This window comes from Solanum lycopersicum, chromosome 9 (assembly GCF_036512215.1).
Source record: "Solanum lycopersicum chromosome 9, SLM_r2.1".
Taxonomy (NCBI): Eukaryota; Viridiplantae; Streptophyta; class Magnoliopsida; order Solanales; family Solanaceae; genus Solanum; species Solanum lycopersicum.
In genome coordinates this window covers 38,884,381-38,904,885 of record NC_090808.1, presented here as the reverse complement: position 1 = coordinate 38,904,885, position 20,505 = coordinate 38,884,381, and the positions used below count along the sequence as shown (strand labels likewise).

Sequence of the window (20,505 nt, the reverse complement as noted above, 5' to 3'; positions counted from 1 at the left end):
ATTGGAGTAGGGAACGTACATGAAGTCCTTAGTGTATGGAAGTTCTTCTAATGTCTAGTCTAGAATGTGGACTCGTTCCCCGTGCGAGGTAAGCCTATGGTTCGTAGTCTTAAGGTTCACTCAGGTGTGTATTGAAGGGGGTGTATGGGCGGTTACTTCATGTCTTACCTTAGTGAATATTAGGTCAACTTAGTTAGGGAAACTTCAAAGGAAGTCAGTTCATTGTTTTGTGGTTGAATGGGTTCACTATGTTCACTATAATGTGCTTGAGTTACAGTAAAATTATCTTTTGGTTCCAAAAGTATGAGACTTATGTTTGATGTGATTAATGATGATCCTTATACTATTTTTATTCTATAATAATTAAGGTTTTAATTATTGGGCATGCAAGCTTATTCTACAAAAACGTCCCTTTTTGCATGTTTTTGCATCTGCCATACTTAGTACATTGTTTTGTACTAACCCCATACTTTTCTATACTTAATAGGTAAAGGTTGGAGGCAAGTTTGAAGATTAGAAGACAAGCTTGGGAAAAAATCTCTCAAGACTATGTATGTCCTCATATATTCTAGGGCATAGTTCTATATCTTTATTTCTTCTATTACGACTTATAATGTACTTTATTCAATATAAAGGAACGTGTCCCTAAGAAAATTATGTCGTGTCTCTAGGATAACTTGTGACGATAAGACTTTTCCTTAGCTTTTATTAAATATGTTTTCTTTAATATATTATTCGTGAAACGTTTTAATTCCGTACTACTTTTCATGTCTTATGTAATGAATGTTAGCTAAGGTGTCACATCAAAAGAACCACACCCAAGACGATATGGCACTTTCAGAGTAGAACTGGTGTACTTGAACTATCAAAGGTCTTGTACAAACCCTTTCGTATCGTTTATTGCATATAAACATATGAAAAGTACTGCGGAGTTACAACTTTTCATAAACATTTTATAAGTCTTTAAAAACTCTTTCATATAAAACTCAAAGGAAATACTAAGTTTCATTTCATCAAATCTAAGACACGAGAATATTTTGGCACACCACCCATACATTACGAATATACAAAATACATAGTCTATTACAATACTCTATAAACGACATGTATGCCCTCAAGTCAAATGAGGACATGCTTCAACTTGCTTGAATGATCTTCTAATCCAAGCTTAGCTCTCCAAAAACACATTCACCTATGAATCACTTTAGAGATAGATAAAAGCATGGAATTAGTACAACCACATGTTCTAAGTATGACATAATGCATAAAATCACGAAAAACGATATTTATTAGAAATATGCATCTTTTTAATTAGAGCATTATAACATAATCATAGTAATAACATTTAATCCTTAAAAACACATAAGATAACAATTAAGCAATTTAATAAAATTCTTAAGGTCACTTATAGTGAAGTTCAGTGAAGTGTCTTATCTTTACTTAACACACTTTCTAGCAGGTAATCCCCTCACTTAACGCTATCCTAAGACTCACTTAAGTAAGAAAAATAGAGACCACTCATACAACCTCGCTAGGAACACCTAAATGAAACTTAAGACCATCTATAATGAGATAAAAACACACTTACAATGACATCGTACAAATGAACTTGAGATCCTTCTAAGGTGATTCTAAGTCTCACTTAAGTGAATTGGAAGCGACCGCCTATACAATATCTAACACACACACCCTTAAGATATCTTATAGACTACCTAAGATTAAATCATTCTCACTTAATACATCAACATATAGATAATATGATATTCTCCTTCCAAAGATTATGGAAAGACTTACTTAAGTAAATAAAGAAGATAACATCCATAATTGACCTCTTCAAGATTACCTAAATAATCCTTAAGACTACCTAAGGCTTATATCATGTCCACATAATCAACCATCTTCCCTAACTAGAGTAATTCTTAAGACTTACCTAGGTAAGATACAGAGTGATCATTCTTATGCCCCCTTCACACCGTAACTAGACAACCCTTAACTACTCTAGATAAGTATTTATTCATTTAACATGCTTTTTTAACTTAATTAATTACATCCATTAGTTCACCTAAGACTCATTCATCACATAGGGACATTCAAGTAATGATCTTGCAAAATACCTAGGGACTCTCACTAACACGTTCAAAGCTTATTGCGCAATGTCTAGATAATGCCCCATACCACCACCTAAACTTCATAGAACTTCTCTAATGCTAGTAGGTATCTCACATGATGAGAATAGGCAATAATCGACATAGACCATGATAGTTAGACATTGAATCTGGAGTTTTAACCTACTTTGATGAGGGTTTTCTACTTGTCAAGGGTAGAACTAGGACATATCACATGTAGGCACATAATTATGAAATATGAAGGGCTTTTATACACTCTAGTCACATTCTCAAGTAGAGATACATTGTACTCTAGTCACCTTCTCAGGTAGAGTTACTTACCATAACATAATCACTAGGTGCTAGACTTTATTCTCATAGAGTAATTGACATTAAAGTCTCATACAAAGTGGTTCCATATCTAGTTCATAACCCAATCACATTCACTCTACCAAAGAGGTCTACTAGGGCTACCTTATGATGGCAACATAGATATCTCATCATGACTTTCCTAAGGATGATATGATGATGTTCCAGCCAATCAACCCTAAGTCCATCATCCTTTACATGAAGGATACCATTACGACTCTTGACTTTAATTTCATAACATAACCTTAGAACTAGGTTTAATGTTCCATGTACATGACCTTATTAGCATCAAGTAAGGGACACAAGTCTTCCAGAACAAGACACGCCATTCTTTAATTTATCATATATAGTGTATCATTCTTTGAAGCTCTTAGGAATGACCTTTTATCATACTTATGTACTCCTATACATTCTATAACATCATCAATATAACCATCATAGACTCATATAGTCAAGGATTAAAAATCATGCATCAACTCTAAGACTACACACATAAGACATAGTCATAGTCTAACATAATCTCCTCACATACATAGAAGGAACACATACTTTCACATTACTTCACATGTAGATATACATTCTCATAGTTCTTATAACTCAACTATAGAAATAATCATAGTAGTTCAAGTAGTGCTAACAAGGCCATGATCATCATAATACATGTGTAACTCCGACAAGGACACATCAATTGCAAGTAAAGCACATAGCACCGCCACCATAAGTTGATCATACCAATAACAACATAATGGAAGTCTAATTAACATAAGATAACGAGAGTTAAATCAGCCTACCACCAATACATTCTCTGCACTTCAATCCATGTCTAAATCATCAATTCAATACCATATGGCCCTTACCATGGCCATAACCAATAATTCAATACATAAACTATGATATTCAATTAAACTATGTCAATTCATTATACAATCATAAGTATAAGACAACCTATTCAATACAATTATCACATCATTTAATAGCCCATAGAAAACTATACTAGAATTCATAAGCATTAAGTCCAAATCACTTAACTCATAAAGTAGTCAAAAACTAGAGTTCATCAGTTACAAGGGTTCATAGGTTAATTGTGTCAAAACCCTCTAATTAACAACAATTAAATAAATATACAATGCGTTAAAACCTTTAATTCATGAACCCATGGATAGATAATGAAATTGAACAATTTATCTTTGAAAAATTTAGAAAGCTCTTTGGAAATTGGGATCCTTGATGAATAAAGTCTCAAAGACCAAAACCATACCTTAATAAATATAATCCTCCAATTTGATGAAAAATCACCACTCAAATCTCCAATCCAAGCCCTTCCTTCAGTTTTGGATCTAAGTTCTTGAGAATTTCTAAGGGAATTTGAGTTTTGATTTTGAAGAATGAATTTTTCTAAGTGTTAAAGGCTTATAAATATGATCAAAATACCCAAACGACCCCTAATTAACCTCCCTTTCACTTATTTGAATATGGGGTGAATTTTCAACTTCACTCCTAACTTAACAGTGAACCTGCACAGAAATTAGTACCATCAATGACTGGCAGTCGATGGACCATTTGTCTACGAATGGAACGTCCTGTCCTCTCGTCGTTTGGTTCAGTGACTTGACTGTGAAATATTGAGATATGTAGGCAAGTATTGAACCACGAATCCCATCAACAGGGCGTCGACTGGCCCTTGAGCCATCCTTTGCCTCAGTCGTTTGGGCCCGGTCTTGATAACCTTGGCTCAAATGAATGGCCTTTTGTCAAGGACCCTTGGATGGTCCTTGGGGATGTCTGCCCGTACTTTTACAACCCTAATATGATCGTATACAATTTTAGGACCTCCCACATGTTTATCCAAAACGAACACGTAAAACTTGATTAAACATGCTGAGACGTAATAGGTCGTTTCAAGGCAAGCCTTTCGAACATCATTGACGTTCTTTGATGTTTGACCTCTAAATTTCACAAAACATGATGCAATGCCTATAAACACAATAATAACTCATATAAGTACCTAATTTACTCATAAAACACACATATAAGCATGTAACCAGACATGAGGCACATAGTTGACTTAGTCGTCAAACGCCTTGGTCGTCCTTTGATGTTTCACCTAAAACTCTATAAACTAACTCAATACCACATTATAAACAATTTTAGAACCTTATACCTTCATGAAAAACATGTGATGCCCTAGAATTACCTAAGTAATTTGAGGGGTGTTATATAAGGCTTGTACGAGATCTCTGAAAGGTCAAGTACACAATAGTACCGATCTTAGGGTGCTTTGTAGGGGGTACTTTCGGGTCGTGACAAATAATCTAGGAATAATGGTCTTGTGGACTCTTTTACTTGTATAGGATTGTATTCTGGACACTCTTACATACCCTTTTGACATCTGAACCTCTGAACCCATCCAAACAAAACATTTAAAACACTTTTTTTGTTGTGTATGGTGCATGTTGCACAAACACGTACACGTTGCAAAAAATTAAAAAACAACATTCCACTTATGGTTAAAATAATATTAAAGTTTAAAAGATAAATAATGAAAAGAAAAAAAAATGGGGGAGCCATCTTCTTCAAACATATCGCTGCCCTCTTCCAATCGCTGCCCCCACCCCAACAAAATTCACCCACCATTTTACTTTTTCTTCTTTTTAACACCAATTGGAGTGTCGAATACGGTTTATTTGAGGTAGTGGGTGATGGAGGAACTTGAGAATGAGAATGTTTGGAGTTTTGGGCTTAAGGTTTAGTGAAGGATATTGTTCAAATTGAGATTTACAAGTCGAAAATGTTTGCTAAATGTTTTTGTTGATATTATAGTGACTACATGAAGTCGTCATCGTGAAGACCAACAAAATCAAAACAACAAAAATACAATACGATCAACACAAAAAAGACATGAGTAAATCGAAGGAAAAAATAAAAGAGAAGAAATTTGAAGAGAAAAAATCGAGAAAAAGATAAGAGAAAAGCTCAAATTCGTCCAACAATGGTGTTGACTGAAAATAAAGAAGAAGAGGTGGTCTTTAAAGGTAATAATATGACATTTAAGGTGTCTCATGCTCTAGTTTTGTGTGTACATGCTCCATGTAGAGTCTTTCACACATAGGATGCCACATCAAAAATTGTCTTTAAAAAGATGTGTTTGGATGGGTTTAGGGGTTCAGATGACAAAAAGGTAAGTAAAAGGGTCAAAATACAAACAGATAGAATTGTAATGATCGACCTGACCGTTTCGCCAATAATCTATAACCTAATAATTCACTTGGGGTCTAATCCCATAGGGAGCGATACATATTGAAATTCAATCAATAAGTACGAATGTGATCTAACTAGAAATAAGAATAGAAATTATTGAAAAATACAAAAAATAAATTAAATGGGTAATACGATTTTTAGAAGGGGGTTTGGTTTGAAATAATGAACTACAACGCAGTCACAAACAACTTTAGATAACAATAAGGAGAGGAATTCTCCGGAGCTGATAGATTATAGTAAAATTTTAATATATGGGTAATTGAAACTACTAGTAAAGAACGAAAAATCAGTGAGTAGACTAGCCTATAAGGGATATGGCATTCTCAAGAACAACTATCAGGAATTAGGTTATTTTTTTAGAACATCAACAAGCAGAGCATTGAAGAATGAGTCAAGCCTTAATTCATCCATTGTGTTGAGCTGAACCCAACTTAACCCAATACCTACAAATCATTAATCAATTATTCTCGAGTAAGTTAAGAACATAATTTTAGAATTGCATTTGCAACTATAATTCATAAATCAAACAATAATTAATGATTAAACACCCTTTCATATATCATTTAAACTAGTAACTAACGACACCATAAATTTCGTCAACCCATAATCACATGATTACAACCCAAGTATTGGGGTTTTAGACAAACATCATAAAAGAGTAAGAACGACTCCCAAATTGATAAGCCATAACATAGGTAAGAGTAATTAGGCTTTTAAAATGCATGAAATAGAAAAAAAATTAGTAACTCAATGACAAAATGTACGAATTGAATCTCCAAAAACCTTTGTTTATCAAGAACTATTCTAAAATGGTAGAAAAAGTTGAAACCTGGAAAAGAAAAATCCTTAATTAATAGTTCAAAATCTAATTTATAGTGCGCAAAAATAAGCCAAGAAGGGCCATTAGGTGAGGTAACTTGGGTTTTCCGAGTGGTTCGGTAAACTGTCCATTGCTCTCTTCTCTTGCCTCTTTGCCTTGAGTATTAGCATCGTCAGATCCTATGACTTTTCGCAATCTATTTTTGCACCACGGAACTACGTGACGGTTCACAAACTACCCCTTTTTTATCGCCGTCTTGGTTTTGTCCCTTAGGCTGGTACACTGGAACTTTAGGCGGTCAAATTAGCCCCTCGGCAATTTGCCAAGTGCTCTTTGTGATCATCAGACATACCTTTCTTCATTTCTTCAGTTTGTTTTGTTCCTTTTTTTTCTATTAGTCTCCTTGCTTTGTTCCTCAATCCGTATAGTTGAAAATGAAGGATTTCACATCACTTTATGGCACCAATTAATCATTTGAAGAAACTACATCTATTTAAACAAAGCCCCAAATGAGTCCAAATTACAGATTCACGAACACCCTCAACACGAATTTGGTTTGTCCTCAAGAAAACTCAACAAAAGAAGTTCATACTACAATATTTTAGTCCTACGGCCACACTAAATCTAGACAGTGCTTGTAAAGTGTTGCCTAAAATATTTTTTTGGGACACTTTTAAAGCGTAGCAAAGTTTTTAACTTTTAGCTACACTTTCTATTGGAAACATTTTAAAAGTGTACTCTTTAATAGTATAAGCTACACTTTATAATTTTTGTTATAATATGATATTATTTACAAAAACTATTGACACATATGGCAACAATTTCAAAGTGTCTTATTTTTATAATTGTAAAAATAACACTAGAAGTGTGACCTTCAAATATTCACGAAAATTTTCTTTGTAACATTATTTTAACTCTCCTTGCCATTTTTATTGACCTAAAATAATAATTAACACAACATTAGTTTTAATAAAATACATAAAAAAAATTGTGAAAAAAAATCGTGAGTTCGCTCTTTCTTGGAAGAACGTCTGAGCTGAAGAGTTGAATAACCGAGGTTAGAACTAAAGATGAAGAATTAATTTCATTAAGCATGAGTTCCATAATCTTCTGCAATAATAATTTCGTCTAGGGTGAATTCGATTTACTGTTCCATAAGTACTAAAAATAGCCTTCTTGTTATTGATTGATTTTTTCTCTTGTATTTTGAAGAGGAGAATGAGAAGGAATTGTTCTCGCTAAAAATAGGATTTTGTTGGAATAAGGTTTACCAGGTAACAAATTCGATCTTTGGAAGTCTAAATTTTAGCTTCAGGGTTTTGATATTCTTGTGTTTTTTAAACATTTTGATTTGTTGTTAGAATGAGCCATTATCCTTTTTGTTACCTTTTTGTTTGAGTACTTTGAGAAATACATGCCTTCTCGTGACTTGAGACATTAACATCAACAAGTTCCTCTGCCTAGTGTTATGCATATGCATTCTCATGTAATGGCTCTTTTAGCTATAATAATGTATAGATGAACAAGACCAAGATTACATATGCACATCGATTTGCAGGTAGATATTGATATCGATCTAGCTAAACATGCATTATTACCAATTGGTTTAGTAAGGTACGATGGCAAATATGTACTTGCCTTTCCCTACCACTACAATGCCAGAGGAAATACACTATAATAAAAAATCGAATCAAAACATGAAATATATACTATATGCAGGGATATTGATGTATTCTTGAATTTTGTTTTCACAGTACCACCAAGGTCTCAGGGTCCTTCAAAGGACTTAGCTGTTTATGGATATGAAAGTATAGATTTATAGGAGATAATAGGAAATTGTAAGAAAAAACGAGAGAAGCAACAGATGAACAAAGGCGGAGAGGATGATGAAGATGAATTTGATCTATCAGTGTAAGTATAAACATTACAAGTTTCAAAAAAAAGATTTATCAGTGTATGTTTTGCAGAAGCCAACATCTCTCACTTGTTGGATTTGGATTATGTGCATTTAGTTACCGTAACATGCATAATATACATACCTAAAGTCAATCTTCTAGTTAATTTTTTTTATGAAATTCCCAAATCATTACTAGATTTCGATTATTATGGCAACAATTAACAACTAGTACTATTTAATATGTTAGTTCTATGAATATGGAATTGTCATATTGTTGAATTTTGTATTACTTTTTGTGAAATCGGGTTAAATGAAGCAAGACAGTCATTAGCAAGGAGATTACCAATTCCATCTTACAAAATTAATCCTTATAGAATCATCATCATGATTTGTCTAGTTATTCTTGGGTTTTTTCTTTCATTATAGAGTCACTCATCCTGTTAACGATGCGTATGGATTATGGCTAGTCTATGTAATATGTGAAATTTGGTTTGCTGTCTCATGGATTCTTTATCAATTTTCTAAGTGGCTTCCCATTGACAGGGAAACTTACCTTGATCGATTGTCTCTCACGTACTGTGTTTTGTCAATTTTAGTCCTCTAGAATGTTCACATTCTCTTTACTAATACTATCAAAAGTAATTTATGTCTTTTAGATATTGAAAAAAAGGTCAACCTTTTCAACTTTCTGTAGTGGATGTATTTGTGAGTACAGTAGATGCATTTAAAGAACCTCCTCTGGTGACAACAAAAATGGTTTTGTCTGTTTTAGTGATGGAATACCCTGTCGACAAGGTGACATGCTATGTATTAAATTATGGGGCAGCTATGTTGACCTTTGAAGCATTATCATAAACAACTACTTTTGCAAAGAAATGAATTCCATTCAGTAAGAAATGTAATATTGAGCCTCGGGCTCATGATTCCTACTTCACTCAAAATATGGACTATCTCCAAGGCAGGATTTTGACTTCAATTATTTAAGAGCGACGAGCGTTAAAGGTGAGCCATCACCTTCATGACATCCCTAAATATTTCCAGGGCCTTAAGTAAAAATAATATTGTATTTTAGTTTCTTTTTAATAAAGTTTACGTTATATTGCAGAGAGATTATGTGAAATTTAAAGTACGCATAAATGCTCTGGTTGCTAAAGTGCAAAATATTCCCGAGTGAGGTTGAACGTGAAGGATGGGAATCTTTGTCCTGGGAATAATGTTAGAGATCATCCTACATTGATTCAGGTGATGAAATTTGGATGTCATTACTAATATTTTCTATTGTATTCATTCTAGTTGTAGTAATTTATTCTTATTGATATCATTTCTAGATCTTCTTAGGTCACAATGGGGGAAAAGTTACTGATGATAAAAATTATCTCGACTAATATATGTATCCCGAGAAAAAATACATGGATTCAACTATCACAAGAAGGTTGGTGCAATGAATCCTCTAGTTTGAATGCATAAAGTTTTACTTTTGCTCTTTAGACACATGATATTTCTGCTTATGAGCTTAATATCTATTTGACAGCTGAGGGTTTCTGTTGTGCTCACTAATTCTCCTTATATGCTAAATTTGGACTGTGATTACTATGTTAAAAACAACAAAAATATTAGAGAAGCTATGTGTTTCATGACTGATCCAATGCTTGGGAATACATTTTGTTATGTTCATTTCCCTCATAGATTTGATGGCATTGAAAGGAACGATTGGTATGCTAATAGGAATATTGTGTTCTTTGATGTCAGTGCAAACTTGTACAATCAATGACTACATATCTACTTCACATTTAATCTCTCCAGTCTCTTTAATATTGAATAATTTTGTTCTCATAAAAAAATTAAAAGATAATTGAATAATGTGGTATTCTTATAACAATGATTTTTAAGTTAATTTTCTTATCTAATTGATTGTACATTATTGTTAAGCACACAAAGGAGATATCAGTCACCATGAAGCAATTTTATTTCTCGTAAGTGAAACTTATGATAAACATTTTTAACTAGAATATGGTCGTATTAACAAGTGTGCCTATAGGTTCAATAGCTGCAAAGTTTTTTCCAGAGCTTTACCAAGATTTTTGAAGAATCATGGTCAATTTGTAGGTTTACAAGCTTATCTCGTGATTTTTTGTTTGTGAATGACCAAGAAGTTTTTAAAGAGTCAAGGTACTAAACTCTTGGATGATTATGAATTTGTTGTCCCTCTAATGCGATTTTAAATAGTAAAGCATTCCTAAAGACAAATGTTTTATTCAGGACACAATTTGATTCTTCTTAGGAATGAAAGTGAGTAGTTCAGAAATATTGGCATCCTGGCTGTACTGCAATAGTTGCTCTTAAAGTCAGAAACAAACTTTTTGCTGCTAAAGTTGGTGATTGATGAATAATGTTGTGTCAATTTGGGATCCCATATGGTCTAAGTAGGGTGAGATGATTCATTTTCTTAACTAACTTTCTATTGAATCAAAAAACATTTGCATTTTCACAAATATATGATACTGATATAGGATCTTGTTGCAAGTTGTCTTGGGATCCCGTGCAGTTGGCCTTGTCAAATGGAAAGTGTAACATGAAGGGTGGGTGATGAGGCTCTCTAGGTTAGTTTTCCCAATTTCATATATTTTCATAGACACTACTTAATGATTTTCATCGTATCCAGATCCCACTTTTTTTTCTATTTCTACTAAATTCTTTCCAATTGAGTTTCGGCTTGGATGTTCTTTTTTCCCGCTTCTATAGGTGATTATATATTCTTGAAGTTTATTTTGGCAAAATTTCTAATTTCTTGTAGTTCCCTTGTGATATTATAATTTAGCAATAACACTGGCGGACCTATGAAATGACTTATGGGTGCTGAAGCACCCACTGCCTTTTGTGACAATATTATTTTTTATGTACAAAATTTAGTAATTCATTGAAATTTATTAATTGAGCAGCCATTATATATATCATTTTCCAAAATAAAAATAGTTGAGCAACTATTATACAAAATTTTTGGACCCGCCACTATGTAATTTGATTGCATTTACCGTCTCTAGGGCACAATGTCTATTTGCGATGATAATCTGAAGCCATCTCTAACCGTAGAACCTAAGATAACTTTGACTACTCATTCTGCCAAGGATAAATACATTGTAACGATTACAACAATAAGATTTCATTGAATGATATTTGATTGACTACTTATTGTTATCAAATCATAGTAGTGAATGTATCTATATATTTATATGTTACAACATTTTAACCACTTTCAGATCAATAAGTTGATTCTCATATTTTACTTAGCTTCTTATCTTTTGTTTTATCTAAACAAGTTATTTGTGAGTACTGTCACACCCGAAGAGTACACCCCAAATAATACTGGTGTCGTCGTTCTCCCAGAGGACTCAGGAAATCCCTTTGCATTCGTCACAACATGTGATCAACAAAAACTGCGGAAAATTAAAACCTTTACATTCTACTTGAAGTATACTTAGACTTCATACTTAAAATTAATAAAGGCATACGATTTTAAAAATCAGTCTCATATATATAAAACAATCTATAGACTACAAATTTGGACTAAGACAATATATAATCAATATGCCGTATAGGCCTTAATACAAAAGTGTCAAAATAAAACATAATTGGAAATAAGATATTCTCAAAACTACTAAGTCTTCATAAGCTGGAATATGAAAGATAGCATCCTCGAACATGAGGACCTACCAAGACTAGGAGAAAGAGTTCCAAGCTTTTTCAAATTGACTTCCTTAAACTTCAGTAGGCAGACCCTACATTTGTAATAATATAAAGTAATGGGGTTATTATGCCACATATACTAAAAATGGGTGTATGCACATAACATATAAGGACATCCATGAAAAAGAATCATTTATCATCTCTTTAGAAAACATGCTAAGTCATATGAAAGTCTTCAATGCACATACCATATAACATATACCAGTTAAGGACTTTATCAACTTAAAGTATGATCATAATCAAAGCCATATTATCATGGAGTCATGTTCCATTTCATATTCAATAGATCATATAAAGATAACATACAAAACACTTAAAAATGATCTCATCCGCAACCTACAAGTGCAATGGTTATGTAAATCCCCATAACCCCACACAACAAACTAGATAATATAGGAGACCGTAAGTAAAATGTTTCTTCATATAAATTGTAATTAGTCATCACTTCATATAACTTACAACATAATTAGTCATCACTTTACATAGCAATATAACCCAATAACATATTCATCATAACAACCAAAATTCATAAAAGAGTAACATCATGTCTCGTATACATATATCTTTCATGTTATCATATTTCATAAGAACAATCTTCTAGGACTTCCCTTAGAGTTAACCTGTGCAATGTCCATGTAGAGTCCCATACCCATACCTCTACTTTGTAGACTCCTCAAGTCAGCTTAGTCAACGTTTAGTTACTTGTATTTAATTTTAACATGAGGGAACATCTTCCTTAACCAACATAGACAATGTGATCTAAACTTAGAATCTGGTTTCATAAAACCCCACACCGAAAGAAGGTGGTCTACCATCCAAAGTAGAATCTAACATGACATAGCTTTCTAGAAGAGTCGACTAGATAGTATCCTATGGTGGCAACATAGTTCAAGAACTAGGAGATGTATTATAGATCCATTGTTCCACATTACATGGCAGCCTCTATCTCATGAGAGTCATTGTGAACCTGCCTTGCAAGTAGGGAAGGGACACCTCTCATATCTAGTTCATCGGTGCTTAGCTTCCCTTTCATGATTAACCTTTAAGTTATATTTCATCATAAACTTATCATAGGTCATAGGAGATTAACTCCTTTTATAAACATGATCATGATCTTTTTACGATTAGATGAGAATTTCCTTTCATCATAACCCTTTGTATGTGAGATTAACATAACATCATCACCTTGTGTAAAGCATACAAGAGGACATCATAAACTTGTATTTTCGTATTCGTATCATGATCTCACATTTAGCATGTTCAATGCCCGATATATATGTACTTTGCAACATCATACATAATCAATAGCATTTTATCTTCAATTATGGGCTTGCATGACCACCATAAAGTAATCATGACTTAGAAGACTTACCTTTTGCTTCCAATTTCTTTATTCAAGAATTTGGTTTCAACTTACAACATTCATAACCATATCATAGTGATACATTCAGTAACTTAATCAAGAAAAACTCTTCAAATCATATACAAGATAAATGCATAACGTAGGGTAAAGGAAAGGGTCATTTAAGAGTTCATTCTAGTCTTAGTTCCAACCCCTACGTTTCATATTATCAAGTAGAAGAAACAATCATACAAAATCATCATCTAGATAAGAACATGATTCACACAACATTAAAACATAACTAACAACATACTCATCAATTCGTGTGATATAGACCACATACAACACTTACTTTTCATTGAAAATCATAAATCTAGAGTTAGGAATAAAATCTGTTTTGTAGAGTAAAAACACTAAAATTGAAGTTCTTGAAAACTTATCTTTTAAAGGACCTCTTATGTAAAGGAATACCAAGAGTGAAAAAGCCATACCTTATTGATGAATAATCCACTAAAATTGGATTAAAACTTGAAGTCTTCGTCTTTTTCCTTCAGCTTTTCTTGTTCTTCAATTGAGTTTGGAAAAGAGAGCGTTCTTGAGAGAGATGAGAGAATTTTCGTTTGAATCTAATTTGGATGTGTAAAAGTGGTATTAATCTGACCTACTATCCATATGTTTTCATCCTATAATCACCCAAAATACCCTCCACTTAAATGAAACCTTTTTAAAAGTTAAATTACCAAAAAATATGATTTTAACGATTCTGCGAAGTAGCTGCGCATCGCGGGGCAAAATCCAATCATTTATAATAAATTTTGATGTGAGGAAGTGAGGTGCATGTAAACCTCCCGTCGCGAGTATGCCTCTCAAATCGTGAGGCCGTGACCTGCGCGTCAGGCTCGCGTTGCACGCTTTCCCTCCAATTCTGCCTGCTCGCAGTCTGCCAGGCAACCTGACCACCCATGATTTGGTCCTCCCCAAGGACCCTTTGGGTGGTCCTTGGGGTGTTGTCACCGGACGTTTGGACCCTTTGTACTACATAATACCTATACAAGGTCTCTTTATAAGTTTTGGACTTTATTTGACTCTTCAAAACCTTCACCAAACATAGGGATGTCAACTAGTACGAATTAGCTAGATTCCGAATGTCAAGGTCTTAGTCGTTTTTTTGATCTAACCTTTTACAGTTGTGTTTATTAAGTTAATATATGTCTTCAAACATCATTTTAAACATTATTTAATATATTATTCTCTAGGCTAAGTCATGTCATTTCCATAGTGTTACATTATCCCCCCCCCCTAGGAACATTCGTCCCCGAGTGATACTAAAATATTTTAGAGGGTAAGAATAGACTCAATACTAGAAGCCTAACCAAGCAACAACATAAAGTCATATGGATTCACAACTTATAGGTGTAATTCACAACTCCTTTCAACACATACCATGACATTACACACAACACTTAATTAATGATGCACAACGATGTAAAAGCTCAATATTTCATAATAAATAGTGAGGAATTTTCTTCTCAACCTTATCATAAGCTAAAATGCGTCAAAGAGTTACCATGCTTTCATTCTTCTGAAGACAACAACAAAACAATAAAATCTCAAAAAGACACATGCATACATATTTCACATAAGTGCAAGAATAGATTATGAAGACATTTTTTTTAAAACTGTAGTTGGTACAATCTTTTACCAAAACATGCACCTATCTAGCAAAAGTCAATATCATGATTATTCATTACTTTCTCTATTAATATGAATGTCTAAAATTAAGGAGTGAATAGATGAGGGTAGCGGGACTTCATGTCGGCTTCAGTCTCCCATGTTGCACCCTTTACAAGATGGTTCCTCCATAGAACTTTTACAGAGGCAACCGCATTGTTTCTCAACTGATTTACTTGGCGATCTAAGATCTCAATCAGAACCTCTTCATAGGAGAGGTGCTCATCCACCCCTAAACCTTCAATAGGTAGAATACTTACCGGATCAACTATGCGTTTCTTGAGCATAGAAACATAAAACACAGGATGAACTGAAGCTAGTTCAATAGGTAGTTTCAACTCATTGTCAACCTTCCAAGTTCCTTGTAAAACCTCATAAGCCCCAACATATCGGGGAATTAACTTCCCATTTCTACCGAATCTCATAACCCCTTTCATAGGTGAAATCTTAAAGTAGACATGATCACCTATTTCGAACTCAAAATCCTTTTTTTGATTGTCTGCATAAGACTTATACCGACTATAGGCTATCTTCAATCTATATATATGATTCGGACCTTCTCTATAGCTTCATAGATAATCTATGGACCAAGGATTGAGGATTCACCAACCTCAAACCATCCAACTGGAGACCTACATCTTCTACAATAAAGATCTTCAAAAGGTGATATGGAGATGCTCGAATTATAGCTATTGTTGTAAGAGAATTTAATCATAGATAAATGATCATTCGAAGTTCCTTTGAAGTAAATAACACAGGCTCTTAATATGTTTTTAATGGTCTTAATGGTACGTTCCGCTTGATCATCTTTCTGAGGAGGAAAAGGGGTACTAAGTTTCACTTTAGTACCTAAACCCTTTTGAAAAGCCTTCTAAAATTGAGAAGTGAATTGGGCACGTCTATCAGAAATGATGGACAAAGGAATCCCATTAAAACTCACAATCTCATTAATGTAGATCGTTGCATAATTTTCAGCCGTGTATGTAGACTTAACAGGAATAAAATGGGCAAATTTGGTGAACCTATCCACAATACCTCATTGTGAATAATTTTGCCTTCGGGTTCGAGGAAACCCAACAACAAGATCCATATTGATGGCTTCCCACTTTGAAGTATGAACATCCATGATTTGGGTTAAACCACCCGGTTTGTGATGCTAAACTTTAACTTGTTGGCAGTTTTGACACCTACCAACCAACTCTACTATGTCCCTTTTTAAACCATCCCACCGATAGATCTCTCTATGTTCATGATACATTTTGGTGGCATCTGTATGTATAGAATACCGAGAATCTCATGATCTTCTTCTAAAATTCGATTTCTCAAATCCTCAACATCGGTAGACATAATCTGCCTTGGTACCTAAGAACATCATCCCCTCCGGGAGAATGAATTAATGATTTTACCAAGTACTGATTCCCTTTACTCCATCAATAGTTGATAAAGATGCTGCTTAGATTTCACCTCCACCACCAATGATGAGTCCAAGTTATGATGGATCATAAAACCACCATTTGGCTAATCTTCTAATCGCTCACCTAATCGAGCAAACCTATGAACATCTTTCACAAGTTCTTTCTTCTGTTCTTCAACATGAGACACACTACCCATAGTCATACGACTCAAGGCATCTACAACCACATTGGCCTTGCCAGGGTGGAAAAGGACACTCATGTCATAATCTTTCAACAATTCTAACCATCTTCTCTGGCAGAGATTTAACTCCTTTTGGGTAAACACATGTTGAAGACTTTTATGGTCAGTAAATACATCAATATTCACACCATACAAGTAGTGTCTCCATATTTTCAAGGCGAAAACCATAGCAGCTAACTTAAGGTCATGAGTTGGGTAATTCTTCTCATGAACTTTGAGTTGCCTAGAAGAATAATCTATCACCTTACCGTGCTGCATGCAGACACATCCCAAGCCCACTCGGGAAGCATCACAATACATTACAAAGCCATCATTACCCTCCAGTAAGGTCAACACTAGAACAGAGGTAAAATTTTCTTTCAACTCTTGAAAACATTTTTCACAATCTTCTAAACACTCAAACTTCACCTTTTTTGGGTTAAAGATGTTAAAGGAGAAAAAATGGACGGATATCCATCAATAAACCTTCTATAGTAGCCGACTAGACCCAAGAAACTTCTTATGTATGTGGGAGTCAAAGGTCTAGGCCAATTTGTGTTACCGAAACCGTCCTCTTTTGGTCAACCTCTACCCATCACTAGATATAATATGGCCAAGAAAAGCAACTGACCTCAACCAAAATTCACACTTGTTAAATTTGTCATAAAGTTTTGATTCTTTGAGGACTTTCAAGGCCAACCTCAAGAGATTTTCATGCTCATTTTCATTCTTGGAGTATACCAAAATATCATCAATGAACACAATCACAAATGAGTCAAGGTAATCTCATAAAGCTCTTTTATGTAGGTCAATAAATGCTGCCAGGGAATTTGTTAACCCAAAAGACATTATTAGAAATTCATAGTGACATACCTAGTTCGGAAAGTTGTCTTGGGAACATATTCACCTCTCATCCTAAATTTGTGCTATCCCTACCTTAATTCAATCATGGAAAAGTATCTAGAACCTTGGAGTTGATAAAATAAATCATCAAACCTAGGGAGATGATACTTGTTTTTTATGTGACCTTATTGAGTTGGTGATAAGCAATTCACATTTAAAAGGACCCATCCTTCTTCTAAACAAACAAGACCGAAGCACCCCATGGAGAAATACTAGGTTCAATGAAACCCTTGTCTAATATATATTTGAGTTGGAGCTTAAACTCTTTCAATTCAGCCAGAGCCATCCGATATGGTGAAATTGAAATGGGATTTGTATCCGGTAATAAATCAATGCCAAAGTCAATTTCCAAATCAGAGGAACTACAGGAAGGACATTAGGAAAAACCTTTCGGAATTCCCTCACAATAGGGACTGTCTCAATAGGAGTTTCACATTCGAGGTCCTTAACCCTCACCACATGGTATAAACAACCCTTGGCTATCATCTTACAAGCCTCCAAAAAATAAATATTTTACCCTTGGCATATAATTTTGCCCCTTCCATTCTAGAATTGGTTGATTAATTAATTGAAACTTCACAACCCTTGTTCTACAATCTACGGAAGCAAAACAATCATGGAGCCAATCTATGCCCAAGAGGATATCAAAATCAAACACGTCAAGTTCTACCGAATCAACAAGAGTAACTCTATTGGAAGCATTACTGGACATTTCCTATAGACTCTTTTTGCAACAACGGAGTATACCATTGGGGTACAAACTGAAAAGTGTTCAATCAAAACAGCGGGAAGTACATCAAACTTCTGATCTACCAAAGGTGTAGCAAAATAAAAAGTAGCACCTGGGTCTAGAAAATCATAGACATTAATAGATAAATTTTGTAACATGCCCATCACAACGTCGGTAGAGTTTTCTTGTTCACTCGTAGCCTTGAGTTTATAGAAATGATTCCTTTTTTAGAGCTTCAGAATTAGGAATGCTTGGATGAGTTTGGCCATTCCCCTTATCTTGGCTTCTCACATTAGGACAATCTTTAACTATATGTCCACCCTTGCCAAAACCTTAGCAACTATTAGTCCCAACAAGAGATTAACCCATATGTTTCTTACCATACTTACAACAAGTTGGTCTCTCTCTTAGTGAATCAACATATCTCCCTCTTTGAGTTTCAGGATTAGAACCTCTATCATTGCGATTCTTTGAGATGTTAGAAGGAAACTGATTTGAAAACCTATTCTTGAACATAGGCTTGTCATGAACATCAAGCCTACTCTTAGAAGAACTACTTTCCAAAGACCTTGCATTCTTAGCTTCCCTATTTTTCTTCCTTAGACGACTATCCTCAACCTGTTGAGCATGAACCATCAACCTTGAAAGATCCATATTGTCATGAAGCATGGTTGCACAACACTCTTCTTCAAGCTCTTCGAACATGCCCGTTAAAGAATAAATCATCTCATCCCTATCATTAGAAACCAAAGAGAAAGCATAGTTGGACAACTTAAAGAATTTGAAGGAGTATTCCTTGAAACTCATACCTCCTTGACTAATGTTGATAAACTTCTCTACCTTATCTTCCCTTTGCTCCCTTGGAAAGAATCTTTCAAGAAATGCTTTTTTGAAGATCTCCCAAGCCTCGGGACCACCTTCTAAAGCCCTACTATCAATCCACTAATTGTACCATGTCTGAGCCACGTCCTTAAGTTGATAAGCAGCAAGTTTAGCCTTCTCAATAGTACTCAACCCAATAGCAAACAAAATCTTGCAAACCTCATCAAGAATTCTTCGGGGTCTTCATCAACCTTGGATCCGAAAAAGATAAGAGGATTTATTCTCATAAAATCTCTCAAACGGCTAGCCATAGTTCTAGCATATTGGTTCTCTTGAGGAACAACCTCCATGTTAGCTTGTGCCATAATGGCTTGAGCTTGGGTGGTGATGGCTTGGGACATTTCAAGCAGGGGTGCCCTCAACTCACCATCCGTCATAGCCGGAGGATTCACCGCAACCTGTTCGTTTGTAGCATCTTTCACTTAGGGAGCATTTCAAATGCCTTGGGGAGTACCTCTCGCGTTCGCGCTCTCATCTCCTACTTTACTCACGGCACTACTTCTTGTGTCATTGCCTAAAACCATAAGAAATGGATTAGATTCTAAAAGACACATATTGTCAAAACTCTAAAGGCACGACATAGGAGTATCAAAAAAGAGAACTTTCCTAGTCATAATATAGCCTCTCATCCATAATTGTGGCGCGCTTCACAACCATGAACAAGATACTATGTAACGTAGTTTAGTGAGACATTCATCCTAAGGATATTTAACCGCATGATTTTATACCAAGCTTGTCACACCCAAACAGTAAACCCCAGATGAGACCGACATCCTCGTCCTCTCAGAGGACTTAGAGAATCCCTTAACATTTGTCATAACATGTGACCAGTAATAATTGCAATAAATTAAAACATTTACATACTACTTGAAGTATACTTAGACTTCATACTTAACATTCATAAAGACATACGTTATTCTAAAAATCTTTCTCATACATATAAAACCACCTAAAGAGTGCAAATCTCTACTTAGCCAATATATAGTCAATATGCCATATAGTCCTTAATACAAAAGAATCTAATGAAAACATAATTGGAAATAGGATATTATCAATACTACTATGTCTGAATAAGATTGAATGAAAGAT

General features: G+C 34.5%; 1 protein-coding gene across 1 annotated transcript; it reads right to left on the bottom strand.

Annotated features, from left to right (window-relative positions):
* Window positions 1-15,313: 15,313 nt before the first annotated feature.
* Window positions 15,314-15,691, bottom strand: LOC138338505 (uncharacterized). The gene has a single exon (XM_069289471.1). The coding sequence runs from the start codon at window positions 15,689-15,691 to the stop codon at window positions 15,314-15,316; it is 378 nt and encodes a 125-aa protein (XP_069145572.1).
* Window positions 15,692-20,505: the final 4,814 nt, after the last annotated feature.

Bases quoted from the DNA above. Each gene is read 5' to 3' on its own strand.
- LOC138338505 (XM_069289471.1), bottom strand. From the start codon at position 15,691: ATGAGATTCGGTAGAAATGGGAAGTTAATTCCCCGATATGTTGGGGCT.